The following is a 16359-nucleotide window of genomic DNA, read 5'->3' as shown; positions in this document are numbered from 1 at the left end:
GTGCCATGGCCAATATGGACGAGCCATGGCCAATACGGACGTGCCATGGTCAAGATGGACATGTCATGGTTGAGACAGACTTGGAATAGTCGAAACGGATTTGGCATGGCTGATACGGACATGCCATGACCGATACGGACGTGGCATGGTTAAGACGGACGTGCCATGGCCAATACGGACATGCCATGGCCGATATGGACGTGCCATGGTCGAGACGGACATGGGGAGGCACGCCTGTAATCATATATGATGTTGGATTTTCTGTGACCATCAGAAAACATTGTTTTACCTGTACCCCATTTTGGAAGCTACCATTTGAAGGCACCCTGAGCATCCTTGCCATGTGAAGGAACGTCTGAACCAACGTTCCCGTGTGGACTGGCCCCTAGATTGACTTCCACGCTGCATTCCTAGAAGCATCCAGAGTATTCCCTTCTTGCTCAGCGCATGTTGGCAACGTTCACTAGACGATGGAAAATGGACGTTTCTTTCCGCTACAAATCATGTTTGTCTGCAGCCGCAGTGTGTTGATTAAAGCGCCAGCTAACAATGCTTCTCTCCGGAGGATAATAGTGATGCCTCTTTTCTCTCCCTTTTCCCTTTTTCATCACAAAGGCAGCATCCTGAAAAAGCAAACGCTTGCAAGCTCCAATCACCACACACACACACGCACACACACACACACACAAACACACACACGCAGCAGTGTGTGCTGTGTTGGATGTTAAATGAGGGCATTGATACATACATTTGCATTTGTTTCATCTACAAGCGCTCCCCCCTAACTACAAATCTATAGCTGCGCACCCCCTATTTGCCAGGCAAAGCTCGGCAAGCTTCTATTCTGGGCTCCTCATTTGGCAACGATCTGGTTGATGTCCACTCACACGCCTAACCGCGTCTTTTGACGGGAAAGCGTCCTCTTGTTGCGTCGTGCTTCCGCCGCCTTCATGTACCCCGGCAGGCCCTTCAGACATTTGACTTCACATGTTCACCTGATGAGGCGTTCACGTGCACTGCGGCACCGTAAGGCTTTCAGACAACCGGGGGCGGGGGGGCAACAATTGCAAGACAATGCTCCTCCTATGAAATCCTGCACCCTGCTCCCCTCCCAACCTGCCAAAATTTCCCAGTTGTTGATACGGACGTGGCATGGTTGATGTGGACGTGCCATGGCCAATACGGACGTGGCATGGTTGATGTGGACGTGCCATGGCCAATACGGACGTGGCATGGTTGATGTGGACATGCCATGGCCAATACGGACGTGGCATGGTCAAGACAGATGTGCCATAGCCGATATGGACGTGGCATGGCCGATACGTACGTGGCATGGTCAAGACAGACTTGGCATGGCTTAGATATGGATGTGGCATGGCCGATACAGATGTGATATGGTTGAGATGGACGTGACATGGCCTATACAGACGTGCCATGGCCAATACCGACGTGGCATGGTTGATGTGGACGTGCCATGGCCGATGTGGACGTGCTATGGCCGATACGGACGTGGCATGGTTGATGTGGACGTGCCATGGCCAATACGGACGTGGCATGGTTGAGACAGACGTGCCATGGCCAATACGGACGTGACATGGCTGATACGGATGTGCATGGTCGAGACGGACTTGGCATGGCTTAGATATGGACGTGGCATGGCCGATACAGATGTGATATGGTTGAGACATACGTGACATGGCCTATACGGACGTGACATGGTCGAGACAGACGTGCCATGGCCAATACCGACGTGGCATGGTTGATGTGGACGTGCCATGGCCGATGTGGACGTGCTATTGCCGATACGGGCGTGGAATGGTTGATGTGGACGTGCCATGGCCAATACGGACGTGGCATGGTTGAGACAGACGTGCCATGGCCAATACGGACGTGACATGGCTGATACGTACGTGGCATGGTCGAGACAGACTTGGCATGGCTTAGATATGGACATGGCATGGCCGATACAGATGTGATATGGTTGAGACGGACGTGACATGGCCTATACGGACGTGACATGGTCGAGACAGACGTGCCATGGCCAATACCGACGTGGCATGGTTGATGTGGACGTGCCATGGCCGATGTGGACGTGCTATGGCCGATACGGACGTGGCATGGTTGATGTGGACATGCCATGGCCAATACGGACGTGGCATGGTTGAGACAGACGTGCCATGGCCAATACGGACGTGACATGGCTGATACGGATGTGGCATGGTCGAGACGGACTTGGCATGGCTTAGATATGGACGTGGCATGGCCGATACAGATGTGATATGGTTGAGACGGACGTGACATGGCCTATACGGACGTGACATGGTCGAGACAGATGTGCCATGGCCAATACCGACGTGGCATGGTTGATGTGGACGTGCCATGGCCGATATGGACGTGATATGGCCGATACGGACATGGCATGGTTGATGTGGACGTGCCATGGCCAATACAGACGTGGCATGGTCGAGACAGACGTGTATGGCCAATACGGAGGTGACATGGCTGATACGGATGTGGCATGGTCGAGACGGACTTGGCATGGTTTAGATATGGACGTGGCATGGCCGATACAAACGTGATATGGTCGAGACGGACGTGACATGGCCTATACGGACGTGACATGGTCGAGACGTGCCATGGCCAATACCGACGTGGCATGGTTGATGTGGATGTGCTATGGCCGATACGGACATGGCATGGTTGATGTGGATGTGCCATGGCCAATACGGACGTGACATGGCTGATACGGATGTGGCATGGTTGATGTGGACGTGCCATGGCCGATACGGACGTGGCATGGTTGATGTGGACGTGCCATGGCCAATACGGACGTGGCATGGTCGAGACAGACGTGCCATGGCCAATACGGACGTGACATGGCCGATACGGACGTGGCATGGTTGATGTGGACGTGCCATGGCCTATACGGACATGGCACTCTCCTCACACACCTGGGCGGCTGGTCGGCGAGTCGTGACGGGAAGCATCCTCTTGTTGCGCCGTGCTTCCGCCACCTTCATGTACCCCGCAGACCTTCAGACATTTGATTTCACTGATGAAGCGTTCACGTGCACTGCGGCACTGCAGCTTTCAGGCACCCGCGCGAGGGGTACAACAATCAACAACAATTGCAAGACAATGCTCCTTCTATGAAATCCTGCACCCTGCTCCCCTTCCCAACCTGCCAAAATGTTCCCAGTTGTTGTATGAGCCCCCACCCCCACCCCCCCCAATCCACCCTGGCCCCCCGTGACCTCTGTGAGACCTGGTTGGTGGTCCTGAATCCAACGCATCTCTTGCAGAGGGTGTGGAACCTTGGAGCGGCTCGGCCACTTTGCCTCCGACCAGGGGGGTCAGCCGGGTCAGGGCGCCCGCACTGGGCCGGGGGAGCCCCTCCTCCACAGATCTTCAGGATCCCAGTCGAAACAGGAGGGCTCACCCCAATTGGGCCATACTGGGTAACAAGTGTTTGTGTGTGTGCTGCTCAAACCTTTCTGTCGGCTTGTAGGGTTTTTGGTGAATTGGGATTTCGGAAAAAAAAATTGGGATTTTGAATAATCAAAAATCAGGCATAAAAATGTGATATCGGATCCTATTGGTATCGTTTTGTCCGCTGATAATAACATTGGACAGGTAGAGCAGCATCCTAGCTAGCTCAGTATGTCGGTGTTTTCTTGACTTGCATGTTGTAGTAAACCTACCCCACAAATCCGAATCTGATCCAACAAATCCTAAACCTAACCCGTGAACCCTATCCCTAAGCGTCTACCCGTCTGTCCAGTTGAAGAAGCAGAATGTGTTCCCAACATCAGGCTCAATTCCAAGGATATCGGAAGTGCTGGACAATAGCCAGGTTTACATGACGAGTTTTTCTCTTTCCGAATGAGCTTTCCGAAAACAATGGTATACATGGAAAGGAATATTCCAATCGCGTGTCTACATGCGACGCTTTAATCAACCAGAATAATCAATGGGGCATGCCCAGTAAAACGTAAACACCAACATCACGTGATACCGACTTCCTCGAGTTTTTTTTTTCACTTCTTGGAATAACTCCGTATTCCCAGTTTTTCCTTCATCCGGTCTTGAACTTTAGTTTGAATCAAAAACAAACTTTCTTTAGCAGTCCAGTGCCGATTGAGCGGGTACAAGATACCTCAATCGGATTGGGGAAAGGAATATTCCGATTATATATTCATTCGGATTGGCACTTTTCTTTGGGAATGAGGTGTATACAAAGGTTACATTCTTTCTGTTTGAGCAAATAACCCGAATGGAATTGGAATATTTGGGTCCCATGTAAACGTGGCTAGTGTCAGATATCGGTACGCATCTGTTGTGATGAGGAAAGTATGAGTACTATCAGGAAGTACTAGCAAGTGAGCGAGGTCTCAGTCCATAATGGACGTGTCCTTCAGAGGAGTTCTCCAGCACCCTGTAGAGAAGATGTATGGATGGATTGTCAAGAGAGAGAGAAAGAGCGTATGTCTCATTTTGGTATTCCCATCGGTGCGTTCCGCTTTTAGAGGTCACGCTGTTTTGGACGATCGGGAAAAGACCTGAGAAGACAAGATTTATGATCATCTTGGTTGGTATCATCTTCTTCATCACTTTGTAACTATGATTGACACAATAAGTTGCTTTGGCACTGCAGGCCTATGTGTGTGTGTGTGTGTGTGTGTCTCCACCAGGAACGCCGCCATCCCGATTAATTAAAAATGAATCCCTGTGTTCCCTGACAGGAATAAGGATGCTGCCGAGGGCTTAACTGTAAACGCTGCTTCTCCCCCAAAATTGTCATTTAAAAAGGATTCATAGTCGCAGGCAATAATTGATGATTCAAGCGCCCCTAAAGAGGATTTTAAATCAAAGAAACGGATTCACAGGTTTTACTTTCACGTACTGTCACAAACGCAACACGCCCCGAAGGAGCGACTGTCTAATATTTAATATCATCACATGTTTTTAGCATCATCATAGCTTTCTAACCTTCTTTGTCAAGTGTTTGATGCTGGAGGAGGCAAGAGAGACCGCAGCTTGAGATACGCACACATTAGCTTCATCCATCCATCGCTGGAGTCTATCCCAGCTGACTTTGGGCAAAGACTGACTAGACTTTACTATCATGACTTCAGAATTGAGATTTTAAGCTTGAGACTTGATTTGGACCTCCGTGTCTTTAGTATCATGGACTTGAACATTATTGAAGACTTGAGAGAAAAGACTTGAGACTCACCAGAGACTTGACTTGGACCTGCATGCATTTACTGACATGACTGAATACTTGAGAGAAAAGACTTGAGACTCACTTGAGACTTGAATTGGACCTGCATGCATTTACTGACATGACTGAATACTTGAGAGAAAAGACTTGAGACTCACTTGAGACTTGACTTGGACCTGCATTCCTTTAGTGACATGATAGAAGACTCGAGAGTAAAGACTTGAATCTCATCAGAGACTTGTCTTTGAACTGCATGCCTTTACTTGCAAGACTGAAAACTTGAGAGTAAAGACTTGAACTCACCTGAGACTTGACTTAGACCCGTGTGCCTCTACTGACACGATTGAAGACTTGAGAGTAAAGACATGAGACTCACTTGAGACCTGACTTAGACCTGCGTACCTTTACTTGCAAGACTGAAAACTTGAGAGTAAAGACTTGAGACTCACCTGAGACTTGACTTAGACATGTGTGCCTCAACTGGAAGACTTGAGAGTCAAGACTTGAGACTCATCTGAGACTTGACTTGGACCAGCATTCCTTTACTGACATGACTGAAGACTTGAGAGTAAAGACTTGAAACTCAACAGAGACTTGACTTAGACATGTGTGCCTCTACTGACATGATTGAAGACTTGAGAGTAAAGACTTGAGACTCACTTGAGATCTGACTTGGATCCGCATTCTTTTACTGACATGATTGAAGACTTGAGAGTAAAGACTTGAAACTCACCTGAGACTTGACTTGGACCCGCATGCCTTTACTGACATGACTGAAGACTTGAGAGTAAAGACTTGAGACCCGACTTAGACCTGCGTGCCTTTACGATTATGACTGAAGACTTGAGACTCTCTTGAGACCTGACTTGGACCCGCATTCCTTTACTGACATGACTGAAGACTTGAGGGAAACACTTGAGACTCACTTTAGACTTGACTTGGACCCGCATGCCTTTACTGACATGACTGAAGACTTGAGAGTAAAGACTTGAGACCCGACTTCGACCTGCGTGCCTTTACGATTATGACTGAAGACTTGAGAGAAAAGACTTGAGACTCTCTTGAGACCTGACTTGGACCCGCATTCCTTTACTTGCATGACTGAAGACTTGAGAGGAAAGACTTGAGACTTGACTGGACTTGATTTGATTTGATTTGACATGATTTGACCTGACTTGACTGGACTTGATTTGATTTGATTTGACATGATTTGACCTGACTTGACTGGACTTGATTTGACTTGACTTGGTGACGTGAGGTCAGGATACAAATTTTCATGACTTTCCATGTTTGGATGGGCTGAGTGGAGCAGACTGAAGACCGTAGAAGGAATTTTCACAATCCAGCTGCCGTCATCTCGTCCTTCCTGCTGTAGTGACGTCTCGGCAATAACGTCCTGATGATGATTTAGACTTTTATTGAAGCATCATTGCACCTCATAAGACAAATCTAACTCCTCATGATGGAGGAACGTAAGGAGGTGTGACAGGAAGTCGCTTGTGTTTGTCAAACAGCTGCTGGAACCAAAAGGTCACTGAGCTTTGACGCTCATTCCCGAATATTTGGAAATGTTCACTTCTGGGGAGTGAATCATCCTGCGCCCGCTGATGCTTACCAGTCACAAGGACTTTGTGTGTGTGTGTGTGTGTGTGTGTATATGTGTGTGTGTGTTAGAGAGAGAGAGAATAGAAAGGCGTAGGCAGTGTGCTTAAACTTGAGAGATTTACATGCAAAGCGCCAGTGCTGGTGCATCTTAACTTGGGGAAGTGAAGGTTGAAATGTACTCAGAGCAAATGCGCTTAAAGAGTGGCGAGAAAACCAATTTCATTTCCAAGTGCAAAGTCAAAGTCGGGTGTTCCAGGCAAACTCTTTTTTTTTTTGGAGGCTCTGGACATCCACATCTGGAAAATGAAGACGCTTTCAAACGCACTGAGTTTCTTTTGGCGCCACAGATAATAAAAGAATGATGACATCATTACAATTGTACTGCATGGCTAAGGTACTGCATAGGTAACCATTCATGATTGGCCGATGGGCTGATACTTCACAGAACCTTGGACAGCTGAGTCTTTTATTTACAGTCTTTGCTTCTTTTTACACTTCTATGTGAGTCAAGAAAAGGAAACTTATACAGTTCAAGCATTCGGGCCATTCCACTTAATCACTACCATTTGATTTTTGTAACGCTTTCAAATTAAACTTACTCTACGTATCTGTCCTTCCTTTAACCCGATATCTGATCATTTAGCAATCCCTCCCTTACACCAAAATTAAGACATATTTGACATAGAATACCTCTTTTACAACCTTCTAAATACATTTTTTAACATGATCAGAGCTCTCCAGACATGAAATAACACCCCTATGGTCATATTTACACTCCCATTACCCAATATAGTCGACAAAATAAGAGGAAATAAGACGTATAAGACATATCAAAAAGTGTTACAACCTTCAAAAAACACTTTCTAACATTATCAGAGCCCTCTAGACATGAAATAACACCCCTATAGTCATCTTTACACTCCTTTTACCCAATATAGTCGACAAAATAAGAGAAAATAAGACGTATAAGACATAAAAAAAAGTTTTACAACCTTCCAAATACACTTTTTGACATGATCAGAGCCCTCTAGACATGAAATAACAGCCCTATAGTCATCTGTACACCCCTATTACCCAATATAGTTGACAAATTAAGAGGAAATAAGACATTTAAAAAAGACATATAAGACATAAAAACTGATTACCACTTACTAAATACACGTTTTAACATAAACAGAGCCCTCTAGACATGAAATAACACCCCTATAGTCATCTTTACACTCATTTTACCCAATATAGTTGACAAAATAAGAGAAAATAATACGTATAAGACATAAAAAAAGTTTTACAACCTTCCAAATACACTTTTTGACATGATCAGAGCCCTCTAGACATGAAATAACACCCCTATAGTCATCTGTACACCCCTATTACCCAATATAGTTGACAAATTAAGAGGAAATAAGACATTTAAAAAATATTTGCAACCTTCCAAATACACTTTTTAACATGAACAGAGACCCCCAGACATGAAATAACACCGCTATGGTCATCTCTACGCCCCAATTACCCAATATAGTTGACAAAATAAGAGAAAATAAGACAAACAAGACATAAAAAAAAATAGTTTACCTTCTTCGAAATACACTTTTTTAACATGAACAGAGCCCTCCAGATATGAAATAACACCCCTATGGTCATCTTTACACTCCTATGACCCAATATAGGTGACAAAATAAGATAAAATAAGACATACAAGACATAAAGAAACAGTTTATCTTCTTCGAAATACACTTTTTAACATGAACAGAGCCCTCCAGACATGAAATAACACCCCTATGGTCATCTCTACGCCCCCAATTACCCATTATAGTCAACAAAATAAAATAAAACAAGACATATAAGACATAAAAACTGGTTACCACTTACTAAATACACGTTTTAACATAAACAGAGCCCTCTACACATGAACTAACACCCCTATAGTCATCTTTACACTCCTATGACCCAATATAGTTGACAAATTAAGAGAAAGTAAGACATACAAGACATTAAAAAAACAGTTCACCTTCTTCGAAAAACACTTTTTAACATGAACAGAGCCCTCCGGACATGAAATAACACCCCTATAGTCACATTTACCCTCCTATTACCCAATATTGTCAACAAAATAAGATAAAACAAGACATATAAGAAATAAAAACTGGTTACCACTTACTAAATACACGTTTTAACATAAACAGAGCCCTCTACACATGAAATAACACCCCTATAGTCACCCTTTCAGTCCCATTACCAATATAGTCGATAAAATAAGAAAAAAAACTTTTTTTACCACCTTCTAAATACATTTTTTAACCCAAGAAGAGCCCTCCAAACATGAAATAACACCCCTATAGTCACCTTTACACTCCTATTACCCAATATTGTCAACAAAATAAGATAAAACAAGACATATAAGACATAAAAACTGGTTACCACTTATTAAATACACATTTTAACATAAACAGAGCCCTCTAGACAAGAAATAACACCCCTATAGTCACCCTTTCAGTCCTATTACCAATATAGTCGATAAAATAAGAAAAAAAACTTTTTTTTACCACCTTCTAAATACATTTTTTAACCCAAGAAGAGCCCTCCAAACATGAAATAACACCCCTATAGTCACCTTTATTACCCAATATTGTCAACAAAATAAGATAAAACAAGACATATAAGACATAAAAACTGGTTACCACTTATTAAATACACGTTTTAACATAAACAGAGCCCTCTCGACATGAAATAACACCCCTATAGTCACCCTTTCAGTCCTATTACCAATATAGTCGATAAAATAAGAAAAAAACTTTTTTTTACCACCTTCTAAATACATTTTTTAACCCAAGAAGAGCCCTCCAAACATGAAATAACACCCCTATAGTCACCTTTACACTCCTATTACCCAATATTGTCAACAAAATAAGATAAAACAAGATATATAAGACATAAAAACTGGTTACCACTTACTATATACACATTTTAACATAAACAGAGCCCTCTAGACATGAACTAACACCCCTATAGTCATCTTTACACTCCTATTACCCAATATTGTCAACAAAATAAGATAAAACAAGACATATAAGACATAAAAACTGGTTACCACTTACTATATACACGTTTTAACATAAACAGAGCCCTCTAGACATGAAATAACACCCCTATAGTCACCCTTTCAGTCCTATTACCAATATAGTTGATAAAATAAGAAAAAAAGAGACATATACGGTATTAAAAAAAAAATTAACACCTTGTAAATACATTTTTTAACATGATCCGAAAAAAACACATTAAATGCATCTTCTGAATGCCTTATATTTGTTTTTTTTTAGTTCATCTTGAAATTTTTATGCTTCATTGAGGTTCAAACAATGGCAACACATGTCATTCAATGTCCAAGGTCATTGGATTCATCTTTCTATTAAATATGCAAACAGCTTCATAAAAACTATACTACAGTATATGGTTCATAATACTGTACAATACACATACTAATACAAGTGTTGTATTGGTATTGGTGGTGATGTCTTATTGTCACACACTTGTTGCCCCTCCCTCTTTCCTTGTTTCCTCCCCCTCCGTTCTACCTTATTTGGGATTAGCTGCTTAGCTTGCCTCTCCTGCTCCCGCCCGCCACCTCTTAGTGGCCTAAAGTATATTCATGTGGGCAAGCGAATAAGCCGCATGAAACCATCGTCCGCGGCACCGAGAACGATGAATATGTAGATTTAGCAGAAGCCCAAGCGGCTTCTCGGTGAGCAAACTGTTTAAGAAGGAATACATTTTCTTATAATTGATGTGTAAAAAACACCAGAGACGCTCTGGTTTCATTTCCCTGCTTTGAGGTCATGCTGTCGGACCGTTTCACACAACTCCACTCCGCCGAGGCAAAATCAGCCCTTAAAGTCTTCCAGCGGAGTTCTTAGCCAATAAAAAAAAAAAATCATTTCTAAATCATAAATCAGGCTTGAAGAACAGATGTGTGCGTGTGTCAGGTCTGGCCCGACCCGATATCGACTGCGGCTTATTGCAGCGGCGACGCAGCGGCAGATCAAGTAGCACCCAGTCAAAAAAAAAAAAAAAAAAAAAAATTGCAAAGAAAAGCATTAGATTTTAAACAAAATTCATTCATTCATTCATTTTCTACAGCTTTTTCCTCACGAGGGTCGCGGGGGATGCTGGAGCCTATCCCAGCTGTCTTTGGGCGAGAGGCGGGGTACAGAGTTTTACATGATCAGAGCTCTTTAGACATGAAATAACACCCCTAGAGTCATCTCTACACTCCTATTACCCAATATACACCCTGGACTGGTGGCCAGCCAATCACAGGGCACATATAGACAAACAACCATTCACACTCACATTCATACCTATGGACAATTTGGAGTCGCTAATTAACCTAGCATGTTTTTGGAATGTGGGAGGAAACCGGAGAACCCTTTAGAAAACCCACGCATGCACAGGGAGAACATGCAAACTCCACACAGAGATGGCCGAGGGTGGAATTGAACCCTGGTCTCCTAGCTGTGAGGTCTGCGCGCTAACCACTAGGTCGCCGTGCCACCCTAAACAAAATTTTCATTCATTCATTTTCTACTGCTTTTTCCTCACGAGGGTCGCGGGGGATGCTGGAGCCTATCCCAGCTGTCTATGGGCAAGAGGCGGGGTACACCCTGGACTGGTGGCCAGCCAATCACAGGGCACATATAGACAAACAACCATTCACACTCACATTCATACCTATGGACAATTTGGAGTCGCTAATTAACCTAGCATGTTTGTGGAATGTGGGAGGAAACCGGAGAACCCTTTAGAATGCACAGGGAGAACATGCAAACTCCACACAGAGATGGCCGAGGGTGGAATTGAACCCTGGTCTCCTAGCTGTGAGGTCTGCGCGCTAACCACTAGACCGCCGTGCTGCAATTTTTTTTGGAGTTTTGAATAAACTTCCACTCATTCATTTTCTATGCCGCTTATCCTCACTAGTGTCACTAGTGTATGCTGGAGCCTATCCCAGCCGTCTGTTGGCGAGAGGCGGGGTACACCCTGGACTGGTTGCCAGTCCATAAATATGATAAGAATAATAATATTAATGCTGACTAGTCAGGGTTTGGTTTCTTCCAGACCACAACATGACGTCGTCGAGGAAAAAGATGAAATGAGATCTCGGCCGAAGAAAAGCAGCAGCTGCAAGTCACAACATGAGATTTATCGACGCAAAGACGTGCTGATAAATATTCCCAACAAAACCGAGGCCGTATTTCCAACAGGAATGGTTTTGCCAGCTGCTCGCCGTTGTCATCCTTCTGCAGAATAAACGTTAAAAGCGAAACACAAGACACATAAAGTATACTTTGTTTCCCACAGGACTACCATCTATCCGTGGTGCCCGTGATACACGTGCATGTCATTTTGGGAGACAAAAAGTTAGCTAAACAAGCGAGAGAAACGTGTCTAGATAAAGACCGGGCGGCTTGGGTGCAAACCAGAGTCTGCAGAATGAGAGTCAAGGTGCTAGCTATCGAGCTAAAAGGTTAGCCTGTCAACTCGACGTCACGACTGGTACCAAAAACTTCAGGGTTGGAATAGTCTGTGCTTTGATGTCCCAGATGGGCTGGAATACTCGCTGAGTTGGCACCACCGATCCCTCCTGCGACGTTTTCTTATTCTCTGGCAGAGCAGGTGTGTATGATGTGTGTTAAGAAGCAGAGTCACAGACATTCATTCATTCATTTTTTATTTCTTATCCTCACGAGGGCCGAGGGGGTTGCTGGAGCCTATCCCAGCTGCCCTAGAGTCATCTTTACACTAAGTTGAGACAAGTGTGCTTTGATGTCCCAGATGGGCTGGAATACTCGCTGAGTTGGCACCACCGATCCCTCCTGCGACGTCTTCTTATTCTCTGGCAGAGCAGGTGGGCATGAGGTGTGTTAAGAAGCAGAGTCACAGACATTCATTCATTCATTTTTTATCACTTATCCTCACGAGGGTTGAGGGGGGTTGCTGGAGCCTATCCCAGTTGTCTTCGGGCGAGAGGCGTGGTACACAGTTCCAAATACACTTTTTAACATGATCAGAGACCACTAGACATGAAATAACACCCCTATAGTCATCTTTACACTCCTATTACCCAATGTAGTTGACAAAATAAGAGAAAATAAGAGATATAAGACATACTCGCTAAATTGGCACCACCGATCCCTCCTGCTACGTATTCTTATTCTCTGGTCACGGACATTCATTTGTTCATTTTCTACCGCTTATCCTCATGAGGGTCGCGGGGTTTGCTGGAGCCGAGCCCAGCTGTCTTCGGGCGAGTTTTACAACCTTTCAAATACACTTTTTAACATGATCAGAGCCCTTTGGACATGAAATAACACCCCTATAGTCATATTTACACTCCTATTACCCAATATAGTTGACAAAATAAGAGAAAATAAGACATAAGACACACTCTTGACATACATAAGACATACAAGTTGGCACCATCGACCCCTCATGCTACGTCTTCTTATTCTCTTCTCTGGTCACGGACATTCATTTGTTCATTTTCTACCGCTTATCCTCATGAGGGTCGCGGGGTTTGCTGGAGCCGAGCCCAGCTGTCTTCGGGCGAGTTTTACAACCTTTCAAATACACTTTTTAACATTATCAGAGCTCTTTGGACATGAAATAACACCCCTATAGTCATATTTACACTCCTATTACCCAATATACTTGACAAAATAAGAGAAAATAAGACATAAGACACACTCTTGACATACATAAGACATACAAGTTGGCACCATCGACCCCTCATGCTACGTCTTCTTATTCTCTTCTCTGGTCATGGCCATTCATTTGTTCATTTCGGGCGAGAGGCGGGGTACACCCTGGACTGGTTGCCAGCCAATCACAGGGCACAAATAAACATTCATATTCATACCTATGGATATTTTGGAGTTGCTAATTAGCCTAGCATTTGGAACCCGGAGTCCCCGGAGAAAACATGCAAAACATGCAAACTCCACACAGAGATGGCCGAGGGTGGAATTGAACACGGGTCTCCTAGCTGTGAGGTCTGCACGCTAACCACTCGACCACCGTGCAACCGAGTCCCATTTTAATGATGAGCCAACAAGAGTTTGTTTGTATGTTATAATATGTTATTAATATGTAAATGTGCTGCACTGAAAGCAAAACAAGGAGGAGAAATTGAAGGCAGGTCGTAAGTGCTACATCATTGTTGTTGACGCTAAGTGCCGCCGCCACATGCTATACAATTCACATGGCGGGAGCCGGCCGACAGACGTGGCCACATGACCCGCCACTGCCGCTCCAATTATCTACGTGTTAGATTGGTCTCGGAGTGGAAGCATGTAAATTAGCGAGGCGCTCCGCAGGGATGCTATTTGCTCAACCTGGAACAATGGAAAGCTCAGGTGAGATGGTGTAGCCGTGACTGGAAAACTGGATTAAGGAAAGCGCAAAAGCACGGATCTATACAGGGTTGGAAACAATCAGTCAATCTAGAATATTCCAAATTGATGCAAATTTTCCCTACATCCTGTCAAGATTTCATTTCATAATCTTCATCATATTGCTGGCCCTCAACTGTATTTGGCCCCATGGTGGCTTGTTTTGTAGTCACACATAATTGAAAATGGATGCTTAGTCCACAACACGTGTGGTGCTGTGTTTGGACCCTCGACTCCATGGAACGGTTTTCATTGAAAATAACAGCAATAAAGGTGACTATAGGGGTGTTATTTCATATCTGCAGGGCTCTAATAATGTTACGGTAATGGTTTTATTTCATTTGAACATGCATCAGATTACAATTGAATGCATCCCATAATCAGTTCACAGTTCCACATGTCCAAAAGGAGTAGGAAGAAGCAAAGCTTATTAAATCCTACCCCTCCATCTGGTACTTTTACAATCACTAACTGTTTGTGTAACTGTTTTTCGTGTTTTTTGTGTGGTTTTTTTTTCATCACGTACCGAAGTTTTTAGCAAATTTATTTTATTTATTAATTTATTTTATACATTTTCATTAATTTTTTTTTTGTTTTTAAAATTTTTTATTTTTTTTTATTTTTTTGTCACGTACCGAAGTACGAGGTGATATGAGCATCCAATGACATAATGGGTACCATAGTAACTGTCAATATAGTGATATTCACAACAGGCACAATAATCCCTAACACAATAATCCCTACATAAGCCACGCCAAGATAACAACTCAACCTCTAGAGCTGTCCTATCTAGTCTTTCGGCATGGACTGATGAAATACATTGTTTCACTTCCAGAGCTGTCCTACCTAGTCTTTCAGCATGGACTGATGAAATATATTGTTTCACATCTAGAGCTGTCCTACCTAGTCTTTCAGCATGGACTGATGAAATATATTTTTTCCCTTCCAGAGCTGTCCTACCTAGTCTTTTAGCATGGACTGAGGAAATATATTGTTTCACCTCTAGAGCTGTCCTACCTAGTCTTTTAGCATGGACTGATGAAATATATTGTTTCACTTCCAGAGCTTTCCTACCTAGTCTTTTAGCATGGACTGAGGAAATATATAGTTTCACCTCTAGAGCTGTCCTACCTAGTCTTTTAGCATGGACTGATGAAATATATTGATTAACTTCTAGAGCTGTCCTACCTAGTCTTTCAGCATGGACTGATGAAATATATTGTTTCACCTCTAGAGCTGTCCTACCTAGTCTTTTAGCATGGACTAATGAAATATATTGTTTCACTTCCAGAGCTGTCCTACCTAGTCTTTTAGCATGGACTGATGAAATATATTGTTTCACATCTAAAGCTGTCCTACCTAGTCTTTCAGCATGGACTAATGAAATATATTGTTTCACTTCCAGAGCTGTCCTACCTAGTCTTTTAGCATGGACTGAGGACATATATTGTTTCACATCTAGAGCTGTCCTACCTAGTCTTTTAGCATGGACTAATGAAATATATTGTTTCACTTCCAGAGCTGTCCTACCTAGTCTTTTAGCATGGACTGAGGAAATATATAGTTTCACCTCTAGAGCTGTCCTACCTAGTCTTTTAGCATGGACTGATGAAATATATTGATTAACTTCTAGAGCTGTCCTACCTAGTCTTTCAGCATGGACTGATGACATATATTGTTTCACCTCTAGAGCTGTCCTACCTAGTCTATCAGCATGGACTGATGAAATATCATATTTAATATAATAATAATCCCTACATAAACCACGGCAAGATAACAACTCAACTGTGACATCACTTCCTGTCTGCTTCCCCAGCACCCAAACACATTTAAAGCAACGCACACAAGCACAAGTCTTTACTATGTCTACTATATTGGGTAATAGGAGTGTAAAGGTGACTATAGGGGTGTTATTTCATGTCTAGTGGGCTCTAATAATGTTAAAAGGCGTATTCGGAAGGTCATAAACAGGTTGGTATTCTCAAACTAAATATTTATAAATATGGAATCTGACTTGATGGAAATTATCCGCATCACGGTCTGGTACCAATTAACCATGATGAATGCGGGATTACCGGATGTGAA

The 16359-nt window shown here is 43.4% G+C and overlaps 1 protein-coding gene across 2 annotated transcripts in view; it reads left to right on the top strand.

The window, feature by feature from the left end:
- The window catches only part of gfra1a (gdnf family receptor alpha 1a), a 201748-nt gene that overhangs the window by 22871 nt on the left and 162518 nt on the right, over positions 1-16359 (top strand). Inside the window, exon 4 of one of the 2 annotated variants that reach the window (XM_058057941.2) lies at positions 3303-3458. The exons of the other annotated variant lie outside the window; for it this stretch is intronic. Coding sequence (XP_057913924.2) covers positions 3303-3458 — 156 coding nt within the window. The remainder of the gene's footprint in view (positions 1-3302; positions 3459-16359) is intronic. 2 annotated transcript variants of the gene reach the window in all.

The sequence above is a fragment of the Doryrhamphus excisus genome, linkage group LG10 (genome assembly GCF_037039965.1).
Source record: "Doryrhamphus excisus strain RoL-2023G ecotype Guam linkage group LG10, RoL_Dexc_Guam_v1.1, whole genome shotgun sequence".
Lineage (NCBI taxonomy): Eukaryota > Metazoa > Chordata > Actinopteri > Syngnathiformes > Syngnathidae > Doryrhamphus > Doryrhamphus excisus.
This window is presented reverse-complemented; position numbering and strand designations above follow the sequence as displayed.